General features: G+C 41.5%; 1 protein-coding gene across 1 annotated transcript; it reads right to left on the reverse strand.

Moving 5' to 3' along the window:
• Window positions 1-2723: 2723 nt before the first annotated feature.
• LOC139755271 (uncharacterized) lies at window positions 2724-5622 on the reverse strand. Its single transcript, XM_071673391.1, has 2 exons — window positions 5350-5622; window positions 2724-3323 (listed from the first exon to the last, which is right to left on the reverse strand). The coding sequence occupies exons 1-2, from the start codon at window positions 5554-5556 to the stop codon at window positions 2985-2987; spliced, it is 546 nt and encodes a 181-aa protein (XP_071529492.1). The 5' UTR covers window positions 5557-5622; the 3' UTR covers window positions 2724-2984.
• Window positions 5623-16533: the final 10911 nt, after the last annotated feature.

The raw sequence follows: 16533 nt of genomic DNA on the forward strand, positions 1-16533 counted from the left end.
CCGACTTATATAGTGACCAGTTCTAATCTCGTTGAGGAAACTGGTTGGTGTATATCCAAGCATAGTAGGTTTAAGTAAAAGGTTGTACTATCAGATACCTTTCATTTCATTGTAAATACTGGAAGCCAATTCTCTTGTAATGATAATTCAAACTTCGTGTGTGTGTTTAGGTTAGGAAAGGATGAAATACATATATTTATTTACAAACTTTTACTTTGTACAAACATTACAAAATCTTGTGAATTATTACAATAGTGACACCACGTGAAGCCTTAGGCAGTCGTGTGCATAGTGTGATGGCATTCCGTCACGTGGAACTCATGTGCTTGTAGCCCATCACATGAAGCCTAGCCAAGTGTACCAGCCAGTCACATGAAGCCTAGCCAAGTGTACCAGCCAGTCACATGAAGCCTAGCCAAGTGTTCCAGCCAGTCACATGAAGCCTAGCCAAGTGTTCCAGCCAGTCACATGAAGCCTAGCCAAGTGTACCAGCCAGTCACATGAAGCCTAGCCAAGTGTACCAGCCAGTCACATGAAGCCTAGCCAAGTGTACCAGCCAGTCACATGAAGCCTAGCCAAGTGTTCCAGCCAGTCACATGAAGCCTAGCCAAGTGTTCCAGCCAGTCACATGAAGCCTAGCCAAGTGTACCAGCCAGTCACATGAAGCCTAGCCAAGTGTTCCAGCCAGTCACATGAAGCCTAGCCAAGTGTTCCAGCCAGTCACATGAAGCCTAGCCAAGTGTTCCAGCCAGTGACAAGAAGCCTAGCCAAGTGTTCCAGCCAGTCACGTGAAGCCTAACCAGTTGTTCCAGACAGTCACATGAAGCCTAGCCAAGTGTTCCAGCCAGTCACATGAAGCCTAGCCAAGTGTTCCAGCCAGTCACATGAAGCCTAGCCAAGTGTTCCAGCCAGTCACGTGAAGCCTAGCCAAGTGTTCCAGCCAGTCACATGAAGCCTAGCCAAGTGTTCCAGCCAGTCACATGAAGCCTAGCCAAGTTTCAGGCCAGTCACATGAAGCCTAGCCAAGTGTTCCAGCCAGTCACGTGAAGCCTAGCCAAGTGTTCCAGCCAGTCACGTGAAGCCTAGCCAAGTGTTCCAGCCAGTCGCATGAAGCCTAGCCAAGTTTCCAGCCAGTCACGTGAAGCCTAGCCAAGTGTTCCAGCCAGTCACATGATGCCCAGCTAAGTGTTCCAGCCAGTCACATGAAGCCTAGCCAAGTGTTCCAGCCAGTCACATAAAGCCTAGCCAAGTGTTCCAGCCAGTCACATGAAGCCTAGCCAAGTGTTCCAGCCAGTCGCATGAAGCCTAGCCAAGTGTTCCAGCCAGTCACAAGAAGCCTAGCCAAGTGTTCCAGCCAGTCACGTGAAGCCTAGCCAAGTGTACCAGCCAGTCACAAGAAGCGTAGCCAAGTGTTCCAGCCAGTCACGTGAAGCCTAACCAGTTGTTCCAGACAGTCACATAAAGCCTAGCCAAGTGTTCCAGCCAGTCACATGAAGCCTAGCCAAGTGTTCCAGCCAGTCACATGAAGCCTAGCCAAGTGTTCAGGCCAGTCACGTGAAGCCTAGCCAAGTGTTCCAGCCAGTCACGTGAAGCCTAGCCAAGTGTTCCAGCCAGTCGCATGAAGCCTAGCCAAGTGTTCCAGCCAGTCACATGAAGCCCAGCCAAGTGTTCCAGCCAGTCACATGAAGCCTAGCCAAGTGTTCCAGCCAGTCACATGAAGCCTAGCCAAGTGTTCCAGCCAGTCGCATGAAGCCTAGCCAATTGTTCCAGCCAGTCATATGAAGCCTAGCCAAGTGTTCAGGCCAGTCACGTGAAGCCTAGCCAAGTGTTCCAGCCAGTCACGTGAAGCCTAGCCAAGTGTTCCAGCCAGTCACGTGAAGCCTAGCCAAGTGTTCCAGCCAGTCACATGAAGTCTAACCAAGTGTTCCAGCCAGTCACGTGAAGCGTAACCAAGTGTTCCAGCCAGTCACATGAAGCCTAGCCAAGTGTTCCAGCCAGTCACATGAAGTCTAACCAAGTGTTCCAGCCAGTCACATGAAGCGTAACCAAGTGTTCCAGCCAGCCACGTGTCGCTAACGTGTGCGTCATGTACTGTAGCCAGTCACATGAAGCTCAGGCAAGAGATGAATGATCAGGCGAACTAGATCGCTCGGGAGAGCTGATCACATAACTGCAATGAACACGACTACACAAGCATTCACAGTTCCCTAGGCAGTGCTAGAACGCACTGGAGTAGTACTTTCACTCACATCAAATCTTTTTCTAACTATCCCCAGAAGAGCTGAGAGTCACCTCAGTGCTCACATCAGGACTGTAGGATACACGTTTTTCTCAGCGTTTGGTTTGCCCAACTGTATCACAGGACTGGTTTACTGAGAAGGACTAACCATCATCCGCAGTGTTTACGAAAACAAACACTGGTACTGGAATGAGCCACACTTCAGAACCTTCATTAGGCTACTCTATCTCCGTCAGTATAAGACCATACTCAGGTGCCCCCCAGCAGCGGTAAACCCCCCACCCCCCCACCCTTAGCCGGACGTATGACGTATGGGTTTACTCGTGCGAAGAAACAGTTACTTTCAAGACTGGCGAAAACTCTTGTGTAACTATCCGTGGAGACACAGTCTCGTTCTGCCATACAGGAAAAGATGTCTCTTGTGTTGGCCCGCAAGAGTTATTCTGTCACATTTCACCTTCCTCAAAGGTTCGACAAGAATTCCTTTTTTTTTCGTGAAGACCTTGACAGACGTTACTTTGACGCTACAGAAGGAGCGTAGGACAAGTTAGAACCCTTTTCCACTTGACCTTAGTCTTACTGGATACATCTCTTCAGCTTGTGGTTTCATCTCTCCGGGACCACGAAGCTTCGAGCACTTCATCTCCTTTCACGTGGTCCTGTGGTCCTGTGGGCGCTCACATGTAAGGACACTTTAAACCCGCCGGGACACACATCATTACGACAAGTGGTCGCAGGATGACATTCAGGTGGAGACTGAATCACCTGTGAACGATTGGATGACGCCAGATTCAACCAATTCAGAATAGGTGGGAAGATCTGAGTCATCAAGGTGCGAGGTAGCCTGTGGGCCGCACATGGCACAGTTACCACTGCACGTCTCACCAAAGACCTGTCGACAAGTCCAGGGGGAAGCCAACTCGCCATCAGGAACTCTGGACAAAGCCTGGACGAGAGCATAGAGGGGTGGGGGAAGGTGTTCTGTTGGGTAAACGGGAGCGAGAGTTGGCAGCGTGAGGCTGCAGCTGGGAGTCTTCTGGATGGTGACAGCGGGCAGGTCCTGGTCACTTGCTAGCCCCACAACCTGTTGGGGAAAAGACGATACATTAGATGTCAACGAGTCTAAATAAATGGTAAGAACATATTCAACTTACAAGGACAGATATATATATATATATATATATATATATATATATATATATATATATATATATATATATATATATATATATATATATGTAAGGATAGGGGATAGGGGAGAAAGAATACTTCCCACGTATTCCCTGCGTGTCGTAGAAGGCGACTAAAAGGGAAGGGAGCGGGGGGGCTGGAAATCCTCCCCTCTCGTTTTTTTTTTAATTTTCCAAAAGAAGGAACAGAGAAGGGGGCCAGGTGAGGATATTCCCTCAAAGGCCCAGTCCTCTGTTCTTAACGCTACCTCGCTATCGCGGGAAATGGCGAATAGTATGAAAAAAAAAAAAAAAATATATATATATATATATATATATATATATATATATATATATATATATATATATATATATATATATTGGAAAGGATCACAATTTTGCGCTTGATCAAGATAATCCTATGAGTCTACTGGGAAAAAGAAACACGATAAGTTTTCATTCATGTTTTGGACAATCACATGTTTAACAAATGGCGTCCTAGCTTCGTCTCTTCAATGTATATCAACTGACATATTTCTCTCTTGTGTCTCCCCTGATTATGTGATTATTACACGAAAGTGCACTTGGGAACTTATCGTGTTTCATTTTCCCCGCGGACTCATAGGAATATCTTGATCATGCGCAAAATTGTGATCCTTTCCAATATACATATATCTTTTCTTTTTTTTCTTTCAAACTATTCGCCATTTCCCGCATTAGCAAGGTAACGTTAAAAACAGAGGACTGGGCCTCTGAGGGAACATCCTCACTTGGCCTCCTTCTCTGCTCCTTCTTTTGGAAAATAATAAAAAAAAAAAAAATGGGAGGATTTCCAGCCCCCCGCTCCCTCCCCTTTTAGTCGCCTTCTACGACACGCAGGGAATACGTGGGAAGTATTCTTTCTCCCCTATCCCCAGGGATATATATATATATATATATATATATATATATATATATATATATATATATATATATATATATATATTTCAAACTATTCGCCATTTCCCGCATTAGCGAGGTAGCGTTAAGATCAGAGGACTGGGCCTTTGGGGAATATCCTCACCTGGCCCCCTTCTCTTTTCCTTCTTTTGGAAAAATAAAAAAAAAAATATATATATATATATATATATATATATATATATATATATATATATATATATATATATATATCGCCATTTCCCGCGTGTTACCGGACTCCGCCTGGCCAAGGTTACACCACGAGTAAAAAGTCAGTCTTAAGGCTGTATCACTGGAAGTACAGTGTCGTCAAAGAACTTCTAAATGATTCTTACATTTCCCTGCTACTAAAACTATCGTTTTTTAGGTGGCAGGAACTTTTAGAAAGTTCCTCGGTATGATCATGGCATTAAAGAATTGGTCCTAGGGTTATTATGAAAATAAATAAAGATGAAACAGCCGTGTGAGCATAAGTAAGTTATATCTACTGAAATTAAGGACTACAAACCCCTTGTGGTTTCTGCGTGAAGTACAATAAATAAATCTACATGAGATACCGTGATGGAATCAGGTATTCAGATCAAATTGCTCCATTCATGATACACTTTCTTAAAGCTTATTGCCATATACCCAAACTAATGTCGTGTAATTCACAGGAATTTTAACAACTTGGTGATAACTATCAAATATTACCCACAAGGAATATCAGATATTCCTTGGTATCGGAATATCAGATATTCCTTGGTATCTAATTGCATATGCCGGTACTTCAACATGGGATGCAAAACGTCTACGAGTTTCAGCCTATTTGCCATTTCGTTCACAAAATTTACAATTTTTCATGGTTTGTATTTGTTACATACGAATTCAACCTTACACTCTAATACTGTCTGCACACTGTGCCGAAAATATGTTGGCGTTCGTTATTTCATCGGCACTGGTAAGGAATTAAGCGCTTAATCTCTGAAAATCGTCATCACTCACCTGCTCTTCGCCACTTTGCCTTTGGCAGTATTTGAGGATGATCCAGACGAGAATGGCGCTGCAATAAACAACCAGAGCCACAGCAAGGACGTACATTCCGGATTTCCCAACGATTATTATTGCTACCATGACCACTGTACATGGCAGTAGCACCAACCCAATTATCAATATCCATATGACAGCTCCCAGCTGTGAACACTTGAACATTCTATCTTATTTCTGTATCGGCGTGAATGATATGCAATGTTGTTGTCTGGTGCTTTAGAGGTACACTGACGGGGACACGCGAGGCGTGGCTTGGTTTATAAGCGACGGAGTCTTCGTGACGTCATAGTTTCAAACAATGATGTAAGATCTGATGCTCTGCCATTGGAGAGAACCAACGTGCATTGAATCTTTTGATTTACTCCAAATTCGCTCGCTGAATCATTTAATTTCAGTCACCTAAGATTTAAACATCTATATGTTTAGTAGAAATGTATTGGCGTGCAACAAGATGAGTAGGTCAGTATCGCGTTGAAGATATGTGAACGATGAGCGAAAATAATGAAACTATACCAGCATCTGGGCATTTGCCCTAGAGTTTCCAGACGAGTGTAACTTTCGAGTATTTGATTGAGGCTGATCGTGACACGACCTTCTTTGATGATGAGGGATTAAAGACACAACAGTGTGAAAGTTCCAGAAAGTTTTAGATTTGTGACTGAAAGGTGAAGAAAGCGAAATAAGTAGGACATACACAGATTCCCAGGATCTACAAGTGCTCTTCGTCAATGGTGATAATATATATATATCTTTCTCTTGTGGCGTGAACATCATGAGATTTATATCAGAAATGAATGTGTATATTATTATTGGCTGCTTGATATATGTGTGACTTGATGTGTGGTGACCCGTTGTTCAAGAAATGGAGACATTACATTGCATGCATACTGCTAGGTGAGCTTGTTAAATTTACGTGACGCTATGTGACTTTCTCCTTCAGTTAAGTATTTGTCCAGCAACTAACATTAGTGCTTCTCAGTTTTACACTTTTCACCATATCTGTCCTTAAGATCCTACCGATCAAGATGGATAGGTTGTCAGATAGGGAGGGAAACCCTGCGCACTCTCGAGGAAGTCTTACCTTACGTCTCTCCTGGATATAGACATTCCTACTCAAGACATCTTATACTTAACGTATACTTTTGAGACTCCACTCTCAGCTATACCCAGAGTTAAAGCTCATTTAGACTGACCTGCTAGCGAAAAAATAATTAATTATGTTACTCCATTGAAATACCTGTCACCTAACCTGTGTCGGGGATATAAGTGAGCGAAGGTCACTGACCAAAGTATCAAGAAACCTCTATTACCCTGACTTTTCTTGGCCTGATTTGAGTAAATGTGATCTTCACAATCGGCTCCAATAGGTGAAAATCTATAAAATCGGTGTGGAAAGCAGATCACTGTATAACTCGACTCCTTGTGTGCATTTAGCGTTTCATCAGAAGCAGATGACGCGTCGGTTAACTGTTGACAATCAAGTGCAACACAAGAGATGGACATTTAGTCTCATGTGAGGATGAGATGGGTAAGGGGAGCTTAATCTGTGTCTCCATCGTCTCACGGGGAACATAAGTGACGTTTGACAAACGTTTACTAGTTTGGGATTACTGAGAAACGCCATGACCTCAACTGGCGGATGCTTTTTTTTTTTTTAGTTTTTCTTTCGCAAGTGCCGACAAAAGCGAGAGTAAAGGATATATATATATATATATATATATATATATATATATATATATATATATATATATATATATATATATATATATATATGTGTGTGTGTGTGTGTGTGTGTGCGTTATTTCCATATTATTTGCCATCTCCAGCATTAGCGAGGTAGCACAAAGAACAGAGGACAGAGCCTTTGAGGGAATATCCTCACTTGGCACCCCCTCTCCGCTCTCCTTTTGAAAAATTAAAAAAAAAAAAAAAACAGAGGGAAGGTGTTCCACGCCCCGCTCCCTCCCCCTTTAGTCGCCTTCTACGACACGCAGGGAATACGTGGGAAGTATTCTTTCTCCCCTATCCCCAGGGATAATATATATATATATATATATATATATATATATATATATATATATATATATATATATATATATATATATATGTATATTTGCGTGTGTGGACGTATGTATATACATGTGTATGGGGGGGGGTTGGGCCATTTCTTTCGTCTGTTTCCTTGCGCTACCTTACAAACGCGGGAGACAGCGACAAAGTATAATAAAAAAAAAAAAAAAATATATATATATATATATATATATATATATATATATATATATATATATATATATATATATATATATATATATTTCTATGAGTCCACGGGGAAAATGAAACACGAAAAGTTCCCAAGTGCACTTTCGTGTAATAATCACATCATCAGGGGAGACACAAGAGAGAAATATAAAAGTCAGTTGATATACATCGAAGAGACGAAGCTAGGACGCCATTTGGTAAACATGTGATTGTCGTTTTGGACAATACCTTCCACAGAGCATCTCTATCAACTCTATCATATTCCTTCTCCAGATCCATAAATGCTACATGAAAATCCATTTGCTTTTCTAAGTATTTCTCACATACATTCTTCAAAGCAAACATCTTATCCTCGCATCCTCTACCACTTCTGAAACCACACTGCTCTTTCCCAATCTGATGCTCTGTACATGCCTTCACCCTCTCAGTCAATACCCTCCCATATAATTTACCAGGAATACTCAACAAACTTATACCTCTGTAATTTGAGCACTCACTCTTATCCCCTTTGCCTTTGTACAATGGCACTATGCACGCATTCCGCCAATCCTCAGGCACCTCACCATGAGTCATACATACATTAGATAACCTTGCCAACCAGTCAACAACACAGACACCCCCTTTTTTAATGAATTCCACTGCAATACCATTGAAATCCGCTGCCTTGCCGGCTTTCATTTTCCGCAAAGCTTCTACTGCCTCTTCTATGTTTACCAAATCATTCTTTCTAACCCTCTCACTTTACACACAACCTCGACCAAAACACCATATATCTGCCACTTTATCATCAAACATATTCAACAAACCTTCAAAATACTCACTCCATCTCCTTCTCACATCACCACTACTTGTTATCACCTCCCCTTTAGCCCCCTTCACTGATGTTTCCATTTGTTCCCTTGTCTTACGCACTTTATTTACCTCCTTCCAAAACATCTTTTTATTCTTCCTAAAATTTAATGATACTCTCTCACCCCAACTCTCATTTGTCCTCTTGCACCTTTCTCTTGACCTCCTGCCTCTTTCTTTTATATATCTCCCACTCATTAGCATTATTTCCCTGCAAAACTCGTCCAAATGCCTCTCTCTTCTCTTTCACTAATAATCTTACCTTTTCATCCCACCACTCACTACCCTTTTTTTTTTTTTTTTTTTTTCCAAAAGAAGGAACAGAGAAGGGGGCCAGGTGAGGATATTCCCTCAGTGGCCCAGTTCTCTGTCCTTAACGCTACCTCGCTAACGCGGGAAATGGCGAATAGTTTGAAAAAAAAAAAAAAATATATATATATATATATATATATATATATATATATATTTTTTTTTTTTTTTTTATACTTTGTCGCTGTCTCCCGCGTTTGCGAGGTAGCGCAAGGAAACAGACGAAAGAAATGGCCCAACCCCACCCCCCCCATACACATGTACATACACACGTCCACACACGCAAATATACATACCTACACAGCTTTCCATGGTTTACCCCAGACGCTTCACATGCCTTGATTCAATCCACTGACAGCACGTCAACCCCTGTATACCACATCGCTCCAATTCACTCTATTCCTTGCCCTCCTTTCACCCTCCTGCATGTTCAGGCCCCGATCACACAAAATATTTTTCACTCCATCTTTCCACCTCCAATTTGGTCTCCCTCTTCTCCTCGTTCCCTCCACCTCCGACACATATATCCTCTTGGTCAATCTTTCCTCACTCATTCTCTCCACGTGACCAAACCATTTCAAAACACCCTCTTCTGCTCTCTCAACCACGCTCTTTTTATTTCCACACATCTCTCTTACCCTTACGTTACTTACTCGATCAAACCACCTCACACCACACATTGTCCTCAAACATCTCATTTCCAGCACATCCATCCTCCTGCGCACAACTCTATCCATAGCCCACGCCTCGCAACCATACAACATTGTTGGAACCACTATTCCTTCAAACATACCTATTTTTGCTTTCCGAGATAATGTTCTCGACTTCCACACATTCTTCAAGGCTCCCAGAATTTTCGCCCCCTCCCCCACCCTATGATCCACTTCCGCTTCCATGGTTCCATCCGCTGCCAGATCCACTCCCAGATATCTAAAACACTTCACTTCCTCCAGTTTTTCTCCATTCAAACTCACCTCCCAATTGAATTGACCCTCAACCCTACTGTACCTAATAACCTTGCTCTTATTCACATTTACTCTTAACTTTCTTCTTTCACACACACACATATATATATATATATATATATATATATATATATATATATATATATATATATATATATATATATATATATATATATATATCTTTCTTTCATACTATTCGCCATTTCCCGCATTAGCAAGGTAGCGTTAAGAACAGAGGACTGGGCCTCTGAGGGAATATCCTCACCTGGCCTCGTTCTCTGTTCCTTCTTTTGGAAAAAAAAAATGTAAAAATATATATATATATATATATATATATATATATATATATATATATATATATATATATATTTCTTTTTTCTTTTTCTTTCAAACCATTCGCCATTTCCCGCGTTAGCGAGGTAGCGTTAAGAATACAGGACTGGGCCTTTGAGGGAATAACCTCACCTGGCCCCCTTCTCTGTTCCTTCTTTTGGAAAATTAAGAAAAAAAAAAGAGAGGGGAGGATTTCCAGCCCCCCGTTCCTTCCCCTTTTAGTCGCCTTCTACGACACGCAGGGAATACGTGGTAAGTATTCTCCCCTTTCCCCAGGGATATATATATATATATATATATATATATATATATATATATATATATATATATATATATATATATATATATGGGGAGGTGATAACAAGTAGTGGTGATGTGAGAAGGAGATGGAGTGAGTATTTTGAAGGTTTGTTGAATGTGTTTGATGATAGAGTGGCAGATATAGGGTGTTTTGGTCGAGGTGGTGTGCAAAGTGAGAGGGTTAGGGAAAATGATTTGGTAAACAGAGAAGAGGTAGTAAAAGCTTTGCGGAAGATGAAAGCCGGCAAGGCAGCAGGTTTGGATGGTATTGCAGTGGAATTTATTTAAAAAGGGGGTGACTGTATTGTTGACTGGTTGGTAAGGTTATTTAATGTATGTATGACTCATGGTGAGGTGCCTGAGGATTGGCGGAATGCGTGCATAGTGCCATTGTACAAAGGCAAAGGGGATAAGAGTGAGTGCTCAAATTACAGAGGTATAAGTTTGTTGAGTATTCCTGGTAAATTATATGGGAGGGTATTGATTGAGAGGGTGAAGGCATGTACAGAGCATCAGATTGGGGAAGAGCAGTGTGGTTTCAGAAGTGGTAGAGGATGTGTGGATCAGGTGTTTGCTTTGAAGAACGTATGTGAGAAATACTTAGAAAAGCAAATGGATTTGTATGTAGCATTTATGGATCTGGAGAAGGCATATGATAGAGTTGATAGAGATGCTCTGTGGAAGGTATTAAGAATATATGGTGTGGGAGGCAAGTTGTTAGAAGCAGTGAAAAGTTTTTATCGAGGATGTAAGGCATGTGTACGTGTAGGAAGAGAGGAAAGTGATTGGTTCTCAGTGAATGTAGGTTTGCGGCAGGGGTGTGTGATGTCTCCATGGTTGTTTAATTTGTTTATGGATGGGGTTGTTAGGGAGGTGAATGCAAGAGTTTTGGAAAGAGGGGCAAGTATGAAGTCTGTTGTGGATGCGAGAGCTTGGGAAGTGAGTCAGTTGTTGTTCGCTGACGATACAGCGCTGGTGGCTGATTCATGTGAGAAACTGCAGAAGCTGGTGACTGAGTTTGGTAAAGTGTGTGGAAGAAGAAAGTTAAGAGTAAATGTGAATAAGAGCAAGGTTATTAGGTACAGTAGGGTTGAGGGTCAAGTCAATTGGGAGGTGAGTTTGAATGGAGAAAAACTGGAGGAAGTGAAGTGTTTTAAATATATGGGAGTGGATCTGGCAGCGGATGGAACCATGGAAGCGGAAGTGGATCATAGGGTGGGGGAGGGGGCGAAAATTCTGGGAGCCTTGAAGAATGTGTGGAAGTCGAGAACATTATCTCGGAAAGCAAAAATGGGTATGTTTGAAGGAATAGTGGTTCCAACAATGTTGTATGGTTGCGAGGCGTGGGCTATGGATAGAGTTGTGCGCAGGAGGATGGATGTGCTGGAAATGAGATGTTTGAGGACAATGTGTGGTGTGAGGTGGTTTGATCGAGTAAGTAACGTAAGGGTAAGAGAGATGTGTGGAAATAAAAAGAGCGTGGTTGAGAGAGCAGAAGAGGGTGTTTTGAAATGGTTTGGGCACATGGAGAGAATGAGTGAGGAAAGATTGACCAAGAGGATATATGTGTCGGAGGTGGAGGGAACGAGAAGTGGGAGACCAAATTGGAGGTGGAAGGATGGAGTGAAAAAGATTTTGTGTGATCGGGGCCTGAACATGCAGGAGGGTGAAAGGAGGGCAAGGAATAGAGTGAATTGGAGCGATGTGGTATACCGGGGTTGACGTGCTGTCAGTGGATTGAATCAAGGCATGTGAAGCGTCTGGGGTAAACCATGGAAAGCTGTGTAGGTATGTATATTTGCGTGTGTGGACGTATGTATATACATGTGTATGGGGGTGGGTTGGGCCATTTCTTTCGTCTGTTTCCTTGCGCTACCTCGCAAACGCGGGAGACAGCGACAAAGCAAAAAAAAATATATATATATATATATATATATATATATATATATATATATATATATATATATATATATATATATATTTATATATATATATATATATATATATATATATATATATATATATATATATATATATATATATATATATATATATATATTTTTATTTATTTATTCATTATGAGAAGAGTGGGGAGGTGGGTTGATTAGAAAGGGTAGTGAGTGGTGGGATGAAGAAGTAAGAGTATTAGTGAAAGAGAAGAGAGAGGCATTTGGACGATTTTTGCAGGGAAAAAATGCAATTGAGTGGGAGATGTATAAAAGAAAGAGACAGGAGGTCAAGAGAAAGGTGCAAGAGGTGAAAAAAAGGGCAAATGAGAGTTGGGGTGAGAGAGTATCATTAAATTTTAGGGAGAATAAAAAGATGTTCTGGAAGGAGGTAAATAAAGTGCGTAAGACAAGGGAGCAAATGGGAACTTCAGTGAAGGGCGCAAATGGGGAGGTGATAACAAGTAGTGGTGATGTGAGAAGGAGATGGAGTGAGTATTTTGAAGGTTTGTTGAATGTGTTTGATGATAGAGTGGCAGATATCCGATGTTTTGGTCGAGGTGGTGTGCAAAGTGAGAGGGTTAGGGAAAATGATTTGGTAAACAGAGAAGAGGTAGTGAAAGCTTTGCGGAAGATGAAAGCCGGCAAGGCAGCAGGTTTGGATGGTATTGCAGTGGAATTTATTAAAAAAGGGGAGTGACTGTATTGTTGACTGGTTGGTAAGGTTATTTAATGTATGTATGACTCATGGTGAGGTGCCTGAGGATTGGCGGAATATATATATATATATATATATATATATATATATATATATATATATATATATATATATATATATATATATATATATATATATATATATATATATATATATCATATTAACCTCCAACAGCCAGGATAAGAACCTGGGTTCGAATCCTGGCTGTTGGAGGGTATTATGTGTTACATGAAAGTGCGCGTCCACATCAAGGCCGGACCCTGATTAGAATATAGAGAATTATGATACGGAGAAAAGAAAAGGGAAAGTATTTACGAATTTTTGAGAAAGTGAAAAAACAGTTTTTTGAAAGGTGCCGGGTTATAGTTGTTTGGAAAGACATTAGATGATAGGAAGTGCCAAAGCTTCGAAATCTAGGGAAAGAAGCAGGTATCCAAACGGCCCATCCTTGCGTTGCTGACGGCCAGACAATAATCATGTGACGCAGCAGCTTGCCGAGTATTGCGTGTTCTTGCTAGTGGTGTGGGCACACAACCAGCCAGCTTTTGGGAGCAAAGCCAACCAAAATAATACCTATAGAAGAGGGAAAGTGAACCAACATTGCAGCGTAGGGCAAGGGGTCAAGTTTAGAAGTTATCCTGGGACAGTTTATAAGGCGGACCGCTTTCGATTCGACACTGTCAAGTAAGGATACAGGGCTATGATACTCCATACAAGGACGAATTAATCCTTTCTATAAACGAAGCAACTGTTCAGAAGAGAAGAGTCGACATCTAAACAGGACACCCTGTTTCTTAGCGGCAGACTTAGCTGTTCCTGTAATGTGGGGTTTCCAAGAAAGAGGAGATGTTGCGGTGATACCAAGTATGTTCGTTGAGTTGAGAGATGGAATTACAGAACCGTTAAAGGAGAGACGAGAGGTGTGAGGAGTTTTCGAGAGAGAGAGATGGGTAGAAACTAGATCTTGGAACCATTAAACTTCACAAGATTTTGTGTATTCCACTGAGATATCCTGTCCAAGTCTGAGTTTATTGAGGAAGCTATGTCAAGTTGAGATGCTGATCGAGTGAGAGAAGAGGGAGCAGCGTTGAAGAATGTGGATGAATGCAGTGTTGAGTCGTCAGCGTATGAGTGCATTGGATTATTTGTGGAGGAGAGGAAATCGTTGAAGAAAAAGAGAAAAAAGTGTTGGGACAGGAAAGAACCATGAAGGACACTGCTGTTGATGGAGAATCGGGGGAGGCTGATCCATCAACAACCACAGAGATAGATCGGCCAAAGATGAAGGAGCAAAGGGAAGGAAGGAAGCCAAAAGAAGGGAGCTTAGAGATGAACCCCTGATGCCACACCCTGTCAAAAGCCTTAGATATGCAACGGGCAATGTTAAAAGCTGTTGGGAGCCAGACGAAGGAGAGTTTTTCCAAGCCCGATATGGCTGATCCCTTGCCTGAATGGCCTCAGAACAGGAACGGTGAACCATGGATTGGATAAAGAGGTCTTCTTCGAAGAAGAGGGGATAAATGCTTCCATTCCCACAAGAATAACGTCTATGCGTTTGGCGGAGACAGAAGCATCACCAATAAGAGACAGTAATTTACCCAAGGAGTCAGAAAAGAAATTGTGTAGATTGCTCCAGTACGCTTTGTTCAGGTACCAGTATTTGCGCTTAGGAGGTGCTGCTGGAGAGGGGGGGTGCAGTTAGAATAGATATATTTGTGAGAGTGTGATCAGATGAACCAACTGGGGTCGAGATTGTGTGTTTACAGCAGGATGGATGAGAGGTGAAAAACAAATCCAGAATATTAGGAGAGTGGCCACAGCGGTCAGGAATACGGGTAGGGTGGCAGATGATACGCTCTATATCATTGACAAAAGAGAACGTGTAGAGAATCTCGCCTTGCGGGAGAGAGGGTGTCACAGTCTCATGGCAGGAGTTTAGATAGTCGAAGAAGAATATAAAATTCGTAGAATTAGGAGAACAAGAGGCGAAACAGAGGAACAGTGTGGAAGTAGGGAAGCAGATCTTGAGCCACATAACATCAAAGCTTGGAGACTTAAAATAACTGAGGAGTGCAGTGTTGGAACAAGCACAAACCACCTTTGAATCGGAATCGTGTGTGGAGGTTATTGTTAGACATGAAAAAGGAACTAGTTAGAACATCATTAGACAACTATGTCTCAGACAGAAGTAAGATATTAGGAGAGGTACTAGAGAGATGGTGTCTAACAGAGGAGAGGTTACTAGAGAGACCACGTATATATATATATATATATATGTATATATATATATATATATATATATATATATATATATATATATATATATATATATATATATATATTTATTCATTTATTTATCTATTTATTTTTTTGCTTTGTCGCTGTCTCCCGCGTTAGCGAGGTAGCGCAAGGAAACAGACGAAAGAATGTCCCAACCCACCCACATACACATGTATATACATAAACGTCCACACACGCAAATATACATACCTATACATCTCAATGTATACATATATATACACACACAGACATATACATACATACATATGTACATAATTCATACTGTCTGCCTTTATTCATTCCCATCGCCACCCCGCCACACATGAAATTACATCCCCCTCCCCCCTCATGTGCGCGGGGTAGCGCTAGGAAAAAACAAAGGCCACATTCGTTCACACTCAGTCTCTAGCTGTCATGTAATAATGCACCGAAACCACAGCTCCCATTCCACATCCAGGCCCCACAGAACTTTCCATGGTTTACCTTCAGACGCTTCACATAATACCCTCCAACAGCCAGGATTCGAACCCAGGACCTTTTGCGTGGTTGACGGGAACGCTAATGGCTAGGCTATAATCGCTCCTAATAGGTAATTAACTATTCAGTTACAAGCAGTCATATACTCTTCGTCTAACATCGTTGAGCATTGTGGTCTACATCGGTCAGATCCCATCAGGCTGACATTATTATTAGCGTTTGTATAGTAAGATGTGTATACATCACATATTTCTTTTTTCATATAGTTGTAGAGGAAATTTTTACAAATAAGTTTAATAAGGGTATAGTAACGAATTAAAAATCTTTTATTCCATGATTGCCTCCTATGCTTAATGCTAAATAGTTATAGATTTTTTTATTGAAATTTCTTTTTTTCAAATCAATTCAAAAGAATGTTTTATTCTGTTCTTAGACCAAGGACTTAAAGCATTACTGTTCTAGGTTTTTTAATAGATTTTTTTTTGAGTGAAAGATTATATATATTGTGTCTTTTGTTTGTCTTTCTGGCGCTGCCTTGCTGAGTCGGGGGGTGGCGGTGCTGTTTCGTGTGGGATAGGGTGGCGCCAGGGGTGGGTGGGGGCAGGCAAGTGTGAGTTTGTGCATGTGTATGTATGTATATATCTGTGTATTGCGCTACCTCGTTAACGTGGTAGACGGCGGCAGGGTATGGTAAATAAATGAA

This window comes from Panulirus ornatus, chromosome 19 (assembly GCF_036320965.1).
Source record: "Panulirus ornatus isolate Po-2019 chromosome 19, ASM3632096v1, whole genome shotgun sequence".
Lineage (NCBI taxonomy): Eukaryota > Metazoa > Arthropoda > Malacostraca > Decapoda > Palinuridae > Panulirus > Panulirus ornatus.